General features: G+C 42.2%; 1 protein-coding gene across 1 annotated transcript; it reads right to left on the reverse strand.

Moving 5' to 3' along the window:
• Positions 1–6,353: 6,353 nt before the first annotated feature.
• On the reverse strand, positions 6,354–10,649 carry GNRH1 (gonadotropin releasing hormone 1). Its single transcript, XM_084884865.1, has 3 exons — positions 10,061–10,649; positions 8,442–8,537; positions 6,354–6,551 (listed from the first exon to the last, which is right to left on the reverse strand). Exons 1-3 carry the CDS (start codon positions 10,211–10,213, stop codon positions 6,510–6,512), a joined length of 291 nt encoding a protein of 96 aa, XP_084740991.1. The 5' UTR covers positions 10,214–10,649; the 3' UTR covers positions 6,354–6,509.
• Positions 10,650–11,412: the final 763 nt, after the last annotated feature.

The following is an 11,412-nucleotide window of genomic DNA, read 5'->3' on the forward strand; positions in this document are numbered from 1 at the left end:
CAACAGTACAACGATTGAAATTTCTCTGGAGAGCCAAATTTTTAAAACTTCTTCAAAATAGACTTGCCCAGACAGTGGTATTTTGTGGAAGAGCCACACTCAAGGAGCCAAAGAGCCTCATGTGGCTCGCGAGCCGCAGTTTGCTGACCATGGGGCTAAGTCAACATGTGGGGGACTCAACAGGGTCTCCTATATGTGGCAGAATCCCCTTTTCTTGAAGACAGAGATAATTCCACCTCCGAGAATTTGGGTTTGCTTGCCTGGCTTTGTGTGTGTGTGCTTGTCTGACCACCCCTCTTTTAGGAAAGACAGACTCATTCACCACAGGGTCAAGGATATATCCTGCGATCCTCAAGAAATGAGTATGCATCTTTTATTTTTTTAAATACATTTTTGTTTATTTCAGAGAGGAAGGGAGAGGAGGAGAGAGAAAGAGAGAGAAACATCAATGATGACAGAGAATCATTGATTGGCTGTCTCCTGCAAGCCCCCGACTGGGGATTAGAGCCCACAACCTACGCATGTGCCTGACTGGGAATTGAACAGTGACCTTCTGGTTCGTAGGTCGATGCTCAACCCCTGAGATGCCATGGCCGGGCATGACTAGGCATATATAAAGTGCTGGGGAAAGGGCTGGTCTTCACTCACCCACGAGAACTTACAACGTGGTGTAATGGAAAGAGCTTAGGCTTTGGAAGTAAAGCCATTTGGTTTCAAATTATCAAACTTCTTCAAAATATTTGGAATGTTGTGAGCTTTCATTCCCTTACCTCTCAAAAAGGGGTTAATACTTGCCACACAGGATGCTGGGAGGTCCAAAGGAGATCAAATATGTGAAGTAGTAGGGACTCACCTAAGGGTCCTTTCTTTTCTCTGCTCGACCAGAATAAGGTCCGGGCCTCTCTGGGAGTATTATTGATATTCTGTATTTTTTTTTTTTAAAGATCATTTGGAATGTGAGTGCCAGTTAGTTTTGCACGTCCAGTCCCTCTCATCTTTTGGAGCCTTTGACATAATTACTTATGACTAGAGAGACAGGGATCATAAGAACTGAGGAGGATTGTATTCGTAAATGGAAAGGACCCAAGTAAATGAAGGAAATAGAAAAGCCATGCCAGGCTTGGGCAGAGCCTGGAGCCACTTCTGAGGGGACAGTGCCTGGAGGGGACCTGAATGCCTCGCCCACTTTTCATGCCATTAAGATAGAACGATGTAAACTGGGGACAAGGAAAAACTCAAGTGTGTTCCTGCAGCGTGGTGGGAGCGAGCCCTGCGGTTGGCCTAGTCGGGGCTGGGGACCCTGGTGCACATGTGCCAGGCGCCTTCTTTTTTTGATAATAACATTCCCCATGTGGTTTCTTTCCCACATTAAAGGAAACAGGGTCTCTCCTGCTGAACAGAAGGGATTCTAGGTAATGTCATGAATAACAGATTATAGGACTTTGGAAGGTTCATCTCCTTGGGAAGCCATTGGATTGGGGAGGGAAGAGTGCTCCTTGACAAAAGGTCATGAATAAATCATCTGTGTTCTGAAGTCACAGAGGAAGGCTGCAAGAAATGCCTTGATTCTGTTAAGTGTAGGAGAGATGAGGGCAGGAACAAAAAGAGAAAGAACCGGTTCTTATGTTCCCTGAGATGAACTCTGGAATATTGAAATTAGCCCCAAATTGTCACAACCCTAGTGAATATTGGTTTATGGGGTACTTTTTAATCTCTTCTTTCTCTGTCCTGGTGACTTTTCTTGCTTTGATTTCCCCCCCCCCCCAAATATATATTAGGCTTCTGTTAAATGCCAGACACTGTACTAGACCCCCCGGATGTGGCAGTTCAATGTCTTCAGTGGGAGCAGCCCCAGGGTACAAAGATGGTTGTGTGTTGTGGGATGGGAAGTGAGTGGGATTAAAGGAAAGTGAACCCCTAAATAAGTGAGGCTCCTGGGCTATGCTGCCCGCCTCTCCCCCTCCACACCTGACTCCAGAATTGCAGGCATTTTCTCCTGCCAGGGACACCCTTCAAAACTTCCTGTCCCTGCAAATCCCTAAGGAAAAACGAACTAAAGCAGCCATTGTTCGATTTCCAAGCTGCCAGAATCCTTCCTCTCTTGCTACTCCATCCAGATCATGGGGCCATTTCTTATTTTAAAATCGAGGCATAACGTTTATACAGTTAAGTGCTCAAATCTTGGTGTACAGATGGATGATGTTTAACTGGTATACACTCATGTCGCCACCTCTGGGATCCAGACCTAATGAATTTAAATTTGCTCCTTTCCTCTCACTCTTAGGTATAATGAAAAGAAAAACAATACAAAACAATAGCATATTTTTTGGCAAGTCAATATGTAGTCCAGTCATATTGGGCCTCAGTTTCCTCATGTAAAAAAAAATTTTTTTTAATTATATATATATATATATATATATATATATATATATATATATATACACACACACACACATACACACACACTGACACACTGAGGTTACATAATTATTAGAATCCTTTCAGCACCAGCTTTCTTTTATTCTAAGTGAATGGTGAATTGGAAAGAAGCGAAGTTTCTGTAGGCTTTTAAGTCTCTACATTATGACCAAGTGAGATTTTAAAATTAAGTTGGAAAAGGTAAGTTCCTCTTTGAGTGTGTTGAGAGTGGAGTGCCACTTCTAATCTACAAAAAGATAAAGTTTTCCTTCCTCATTGATGATTTCAGGCTGATTCTTAATAATTCAGCCAAAGTTGTTCTCCGATATTCCTGCTCAAACTCATCCATTAGCCGTGTTTTGAGTTATTCATTTCAACTTTGTCAAAAGCCCTGTTGCCATGATTTTTGTAAACTACTTGGGATTCAAACATGGACAGTTAGGAAAATGTGCATTGAAGTAGAAAAATTGTGTTCAGATTTGCTGTTATTTATTTTTTAAATTAAAAATGGAAGTGCATTTTAAAGTTCATTGTGTGCTCAGTTTATTATCTATGTATATAAAAGCCAAGCAACCAGAATGGTGGAATGACTGGTTGCTATGACACACATGAAGGCCCCGATTGGCACCCCCACCCTGATTTGGGGTGGGGCTGGCTTGCCAACCTCCCGCGTTCCCTCCTCCCCACTGGTCCAGGCCTGATCAGCTCCCATCAGGGTGGGCTGGTAGGACCTCTCCTCTGTGCATGAATTCATGCACCAGGCCTCTAGTATGTTAATGAAATTAAATCACTTCCGAACTCCTTTTTATTGAAGCCTCCGTTATGACACATCTCAACCAGAGTCCCTTCTGGCCTCTTTTCAGTGCTAGTCTATTAATTTAAACTTGTACTGGGGGGATGACTATCTTTGCCTCAAAGCATTAAAAACTGCAAATTATTTGGTTCTTTCTCTTCCCCCCACCTCTCCATCCCTTTGGCAACTGAGCTGACCAGCTCATTCAATACAATACATTCTATTTCTTTACTCATTCATCACAAATAATTAGGCAGAAGTAAAAGGGGGAGGAAAAAAGAGGTTAAAAGGAGTATCTAATAACTTAGATGGACAGGATGGGGACCAATTCTCAAATTAGACTGGGCAACAGTATCACTTGGGAAGAGGTGATATACCCAGACGAATGAAATCTGAATTTCTGAGGGCAGGGAGTGGGACCAGAACATCACTATTTTTTTTTAAATCTCCCCAGGTTATTCCAATATTTAGGCAAGGGTGAGAACCACTAACTACCTTGGAGGAAATGACAGCTTTAGGAAATTGGTGTTCAAGGTGTTCCTCTTTTTTTTAATATATTTTATTGATTTTGTACAGAGAGGAAGGGAGAGAGATAGTCAGAAACATCGATGAGAGAGTCATCGATCAGCTGCCTCTTGCACACCCCCTACTGGGGATATACCAAAGTACATGCCCTTGACCGGAATCGAACCCGGGGCCCTTCAGTCCCCAAGCCGACGCTCTATCCACTTAGCCAAACCAGTCCCGGCCAAGGTGTTCCTCTTAAATGCCCTGGTTTAAGTGCTGGCTTTATGCATAAGAATTTTTTAATGTTTCAGCTCTATTAAACATTTGAAATCTATTGTTTCTTAGAGCAAAAATGCTCCACTGTCTGTGTACATAAGACTCATCAGATGCTTGTTAAAAAATCAGATTTAAATCAATAGACCTGGGAAATCATTTGGGATTTAGGTCCACATTGAACAATACTACTTTTAGCCCAGCTGATGTGGCTCAGTGGTTGAGCGTTGAGCCGTGAATAGAGGTCACTTGGGTTCTCAGTCAGGGCACATGCCCAGGTTGTGGATTCCATCTTTAGTAGGGGGTATGTGGGAGGCAGTGATTGATGTTGATGTTTCTCATTGATGTTTCTATCCCTCTCCCTCTCTCTGAAGTCAATAAAAACATATATATACTAGAGGCTGGTGCATGAATTCATGCATGGGTGGGGTCCACCTGGCACACCGGATTGAGGCCAATTGGGTCCAGCCAACTGGGTGGAAGGGTTGCAAGCAATTGGCGGGCTGGCCCCACCCCCTGTTTGAACTCCTGGTCGAACTCTGGTGGAGGGGACAATCTGCATATTAGCCTTTTATTATATAGGACTACAGGCTCAGTGCACAAATTCATGCACCAAAGGAGCCCCTGGGCCTGGCCTGTGGGATTGGGCTTAAATCAGCTCTCTGACATCCCTCAAGGGGTCCTGGGTTGCGAAAGGGCACAGGCCAAGTTGAGGGACTGTACCAGTGCATGATCAGGTCCCTGGAGAGACTCGGGAAGTTGGCCAGCCAGAGACAGACCACAGGAGGGCTCCAGGGCATGTCCAGCCCATCTCTCTCAGTTTCAATTGGTCGGACCCCAGCAGCAAACTCACCTACTGGTCAGAGCATATTCCTCCTAATGGTCAGTGCACATCATAGCTTTGGCAAAGGAAACCTGGGACTCTAAACAGAATGTATAAAATATGTTGCCTTTATAAAACTTTTTAAAATATATTTTTATTGATTTCAGAGAAGAAGAGGAAGGGAGAGAGAGAAGAAAAAAAAAAACAATGATGAGAGAATCATTGATTGGCTGCCTTTTGTACGCACCCTACTGAGGGTGATGCGTCATAAAGTAGAGTATAAACCACATGACTGCCTAATTTTATAAAGTGGGAGTGAAGAAGTCTTTGATTCAGTTTTAGAGATTCTGCAAATGGTGATATTTATTACTGTACAGTAATAAATATTTTTACTAAAGAGGGGAAGTTTTCTCCCCATAGAATGTTTCTGACCCATATTTAAATTCATTAATATAGGTCTTTCTTGCCCTTTTTTAGAGACATAGGGCCAGGGAAGGGAGGAGGAAGGCTTCATCTCTTTAATTAAAAGAGGAAAAAAGGCCTAGGTCTTTGCCACGTGAATACAGTCACAATTGGCTACTGTCACACCAAACCAGTTATCTGAAATTTGAGTTTTCCACCTGGTCTCTGAGTCTGTTGGCGTTATAGAGATAAATGAGAATGTTAGTGTTACAGGTCTGGGACCTCATAGCGAAATGGTCACCAGTAAAACTAAGTTGACACAGGAGCCTCAGTATCCTTTCTCAGCTCCAGTTAACAAAATAACCAAGCTTCCAGGTCCAAGTCCATTGGCTGCTCATAATAGTGAAATACAGAATTACTGACCATGGGATCCGACAGAGTGGAATGGGTCTGTCTCAAACTATTAGAGCCCCAGTTTCTCTATTTCAAAGGGAAGTCCATAATACCTCTCCCCCTGGTCATTATGAGGGGTAATGAAAATATGCATGTATCTAGCACAAAATCTGGCTCTCTTTGTAGAGAATGAATGGTGGCAATGCTATTTGACCAAGAGATATGGGAACACCTGTCTTCAACTGACTCTACACTCCATAGTGCAGGGGAAAATAACAGGAAGATTGGGCAGGTGAACACTATTGTGTTTAGGTCGTGGTTCCAAAACTCAGAGTGTTCCACTTGCTTTGATGAACCTGGAGAGACCACCTGGGGCAGAAGAAGCAATGAACTAGGAGCCCAGAGAGGCCTCCCTAGGCCTCTCTCAGGTTCTAATTGACTGTCAAAGGAATTAGAGACAATCGGACCCCATCTAACTTCTATGAGTATGGTCAAAAACAAAACTACAATCCCATAGAACACTGTAGCTGAATCAGCTTTTTTGGCCCATCCCAACATGGGTCTGATGCCCTGTGGGGACAGGGTGGCAATGGAGGAGAGCCTAAGATTCCTGGCCAACAGTAGTGTTGACTGTATTCTCTCTCCTCTCATCTGCTTCTGCAGACACATCTAGAGGACTCCCCTTTGTGGCTTACAATGTCCCTCCCCACCACAGGTTTGAGTTAGAGAAAGACTTAGTTAACATTTATGCCACTTTATTCACACTACTTCATTATAAAATACATGCATCTTGGCAATCTACAGATTCACACAATTCACACAATCTACAGATATCCAATGGGTCACAGATTTCCAAGTCAGAATGATGCTTGTGTTGTCATTCCTTTTGGACCAGTGGATTTAAATCTTCTTCTGTCCAGTTTCCTCTTCAATCAGACTTTCCTGAAAGATATGTGAATAACAAATAGATTAGGGTTGCTTTTACTGGCTAAATTTTATTATGCATGCTTTGATACATTATTTCTAAATAATTAAAATAGAAATAAAAGATTCATTTGTTTTGTGCACTTAAAATGCTAAATAGATATACAATCATGTTTTTTAAAATTGTTTATAATAAAATCTACATCAATAATTTAAGGATAGGACATAAGGAAAACAGCAAAAGAAGGGTCTGAACTATCAGTTTGCTATTAACCAAACCTTTGCTTCAATTCCTTCTCCTAACGTCATGTTTGGGAAATTTTAGTGCTTGCTATAGTATTTTGTCATGCAGGAAATAAAGATGCCTGCTTGCATTTTTCTTCTTCCTATGGGTGTGGAAGTTCAAGTCAATGGAGAAAACCAAACTATAGCTTAACTTCACATATGATCTACTCAGGCTTTCCCTGCTCCTAGGCACAACATTATTACCTGCCATGCCTCCTAACTGTACAAACAAGTGGACATGGGCTAAGAGAACACCCACACGGACCTCAAGATTCCGTTCTATATTCAATTCACTTTGTATTTTTTTTAAAAATCAAGTCTACATTGGGTTACTATAGTTCCACTTTTTAAAGGCCAAGGATATGCCTAGTGGTTTTAGAGAGAAAGAGAAGGGGTGGGGGCGAAGGAGAAAGAAAGAGAGAGAGAGAGAGAGAGGAGGGAGGGAGGGAGAGAGAGAGAGAGAGAGAGAGAGAGAGAGAGAGAGAGAGAGAGAGAGAGAGAGAGAGAGAGAGAGAGAGAGAGAGAGAGAGAGAGAGAGAGAGAGAGAGAGAGAGAGAGAGAGAGAGAGAGAGAGAGAGAGAGAGAAACATCCATGTGAAAGAGAATATAGATTGGTTGCCCTCCAGATGTGCCCCAACCCAACCAGGGATGGAACCCACAACCCAGATATGTGGCCTGAGTAGGAATTGAACCAGCAACCTCCTGGTACATTGAATGATGTTCAACCAGCTGAGCCACACCATCTGGGTGAGGGCACCATTTTTTATTTCTGCATTTTCCAGGGATCACAACGTCATACCAGGACAACTGAAAAATTGGTGAGAAGAATGGTTACCTAATGGTTACCTGCCCACTCCTAGAGGAGTCTGGGGTGTATATTTGAGGAATATGTGGACATACTGAAGGACTGACATGGAGCAGTGGGCAGAGATTTGTTTTGTCTATCATCCTAAAGGCTAAAGCCAACATTAGTAGATAAAGGTGATTTCAACTCAATTTATGAAAGAAAGAAAGAAAGAAAGAAAGAAAGAAAGAAAGAAAGAAAGAAAGAAAGGAAGGAAGGAAGGAAGGAAGGAAGGAAGGAAGGAAGGAAGGAAGGAAGGAAGGAAGGAAGGAAGGAAGGAAAGAAAGAAAGAAAGAAAGAAAGAAAGAAAGAAAGAAAGAAAGAAAGAAAGAAAGAAAGAAAAAAAGAAAGAAAGGTCCCAGCCATTGTACTCTAACCACCGAAAAGGGGTGTCATGAGATAGTGAGGCAGTTAGGAAGGGAAGTTGCAAAGTGGCTGAAAAGTGGTTGCCCTGAGTGGACAACTGACAAGGTGGTACTCAGGGGCCAGTACATTTCTAAAGCTCCATGTTACCTTTTTATTTTTTAAAATATATATATTATTGATTTAACAGAGAGGAGATAGAGAGGGAGAAGGAGAGATAGAAACATCAAAGATGAGAGAGAATCATTGATCGGCTGCCTCCTGCATTGCCCTCCATTGGGGACAGATCCCACAACCTGGCCATGTGCCCTTGACCGGAATCGAACTGGGGACCCTTCAGTCCACAGGCTGAAGCTCTGTCCACTGAGCCAAACCAGGGGGGAGGGGGGACGCGCGTTATTTTTACTGTCACTCACCAGCGCTCCTTTCAGCTCCCTGAGGGCAGAAGGTGGCTGGTGAAGGGTGCATTCCAAGTGTTGAGGTTCTGCTAGCTGATCAACCTCTTTGGCTCTCTGAAGTAAAAGAATGTGATTCTTGGAGATGGAGATAGAGACATGAAACAGGATTTCCCCTTTCCACTAAAAATTATCTGTAGAAAATGGGGTCAAGGTGGATGCGGGACTGAGAAAGGTGCGGGATTAGGATGGGGGCTGGAGGAACACACGTCTGCCAGGCTGTGGAGGTGCTGGGGAAGGCAGCAGAGAGACTTCCTCTCTGGAGATGCTGAGGATGAAGTACTTCTAACTCAGGAGAAGACAGTATACAAAATATGCCAAAGTTATAGTTATGAAGAGGGTTGATTTTTACTTTCTAATTTTTAGTAAGTATGTCATATAGTTAAATGAGAGTTGCTTCACATACAATCTGTGTAAAGGAAACTTCAAATTCTGGGGCTTCTATATTTCATACTAAATTATTATTATTCTCCAAAAAGATTTCTTTCCAGTGATTTTAAGTTCCTCGAGTTAAGCTTCCCATTTTCAGGCTTATAGTAAGTGTCCCAGCCTCGAATCAACATCCTTTAGGGCCAAGTTTATTTCCCATTAATTAAAAAACAAATAATGGCAACAACAGTTTTTTATACATCCATGACATTTTTTGGGTTAACCAGCTACATATTATGTCCCCTCTCATGGAATCCTCACATCCCAAAAAGTTGCATTTTATAAATTAAGGAAACCAAGCAAACCAAGTCCCTGTCAGTACTGAAATCTAATTTATATGAAATGAAAGCCAGCCTATTTTCCAGTACATGTTTTGTCTCCTTGAGCTTGCTAACTCCTCTGCTCTAGCAGCCTCTGGCTTCTATGCTTAAATACCCATATTAGTAAAAAGAAAGTATAGAGCATGCACCATTGTTAAGGATATGTATTTATAAGTTATAAAAATGTGCTGCTGACATAAATTGTAGGTATTTTTAAAAGATAAGAAAAAAAAAAAACATAAGCAGAAGTTCTAAGATTTTCTTTCAAACTCTCAAGGATTATCTTGCCCTAGAGACCCTGGCTCCATCCGTTGTTTCCAATTCCTTTGGCCATTCTGTGTGCTCTGAGCAGAATGAGCAGTTGCTGCTGTGTTCTCGTGGAGTTGTTCCTTTTCTTTGCCTTGTTAGTTCTCATCTGAATTGAAAGCAGGGATGGACTTTACTGTGTATGTATCTTTTTTAAAAAAATAATTTTTATATATTTTATTGATTTTTCATAGAGAGGAAGGGAGAGGAATAGAGAGCTAGAAACATCGATGAGAGAGTAACATCGACCAGTCACCTCCTGCACACCCCCTACAGGGGATGTGCCCTCAACCAAGGCACATGCCTTTGACCAGAATTGAACCCGGGACCCTTCAGTCTGCAGGCCGACGCTCTATCCACTGAGCCAAACCGGTTTCGGCTTGTGTATGTATCTTATCACCCCCAGATACCTAGGACGGAGTCTATAGTAGTATTGTGGACACACCCAGAATATGAGTATAGTTACTATATTTGATTATTGAGCCAAATAAACCATGTCTCATTTGGAAGGTGAGAGAGACTTACCTCTTGAAATAAGTCAATCAAATTTCCTGCATTTCTTTTTCCTCCAGGGCGCAATCCATAGGACCAGTGCTGGCTGGAGCAGCTCACCACACACAATGTCAACAGAATAAGTCCAGCTAGAAGTTTTGGAATTGGCTCCATTCTAATAAACATCAGCGCAACAATCAGAATAGAGCCAGACCGGGTTGAGCAAAAGCTAAAGACCTCTTTGGGGGAAAGCTAACAGTTGTGTCACTATCCCAATGGAAGGTGGGGGTAGGAGTTGTCTACAATTTTCACACACAGGCACATACCCACTTGCGTATCTTGATTTTCCTAACCACTGGGGACAAATGCAGTTCTTTAAACTAAAACATTCTATTTTTGTTTTATTATTTTGTTATCCAAACTCATGATTTCTCCCTTACGAAGTTCACCTTTTTGTCTTAACCTTCTCCCCTTTTGTCATTGATTTTCAACTGTGTCATTCCCAGGGGAAAGGAAATTGGGCCATCTACTCTGATAAGTAGCATCTACTGAAAATTTTTGGCTAAAAAGTATGTTTTTTGACATTAAATGGCTACATTAGGTACTAATTACATCTTAAATATATATTTTTTATTGATTTTTTACAGAGAGGAAGAGAGAGGGATAGAGAATTAGAAACATCGATGAGAGAGAATCATCAATCAGCTGCCTCTTGCACACCCCATACTGGGGATGTGCCCGCAACCAAGGTACATGCCCTTGACCAGAATCGAACCTGGAATCTTTCAGTCTGCAGGCCGACACTCTATCCACTGAGCCAAACCGGTTTCAGCAGGTACTAATTACATCTTGCTGACTATCTGTCCTCTAGTCTCCATGCATTGGTGTGGCTGGACTATCTGTGAGAGAGGACTCACTCAACACCTTTCAATGTACTGAGTCCCCTGGCCAGAGGTCTCCCTGGCTAAGGTGGTCTCAAATGATCTAACAATATGTGGAATTTTCTCAAAGAATCTTCAAATTAATTTTCATTTGATGGGAAGAGGCTAAAGACGAAATCAAATACTGGTCAACGAATGGTTATTACAACTCCCCAAAGGCTAGATCTCTGTGGTCACGGTGACAATGGCCATTAAAGCCAAAGTTTCTTTAGACACCATTGGGTCACACTTGGACTTAGCCTGTAGGGGGTAAAAGCCCCATAGACAAATGATAGCATGCAGTCTTTACAAAGTGCTAGAAATACCAAGCATTTTACCTGTCTGAGAGTAAAGAGCCAAAGAATGCCACGCTTCCTCTGGAGTGTGTTGAATGCTGTGCCTTTTCATTTTTCCTAGCTTCATTTTTATACGAAACTTTTCCAGGACCCTGAAATCTCTCCTGCT

Source organism: Pipistrellus hanaki, assembly GCF_964339955.1.
Source record: "Pipistrellus hanaki genome assembly, chromosome: 5".
NCBI lineage: Eukaryota > Metazoa > Chordata > Mammalia > Chiroptera > Vespertilionidae > Pipistrellus > Pipistrellus hanaki.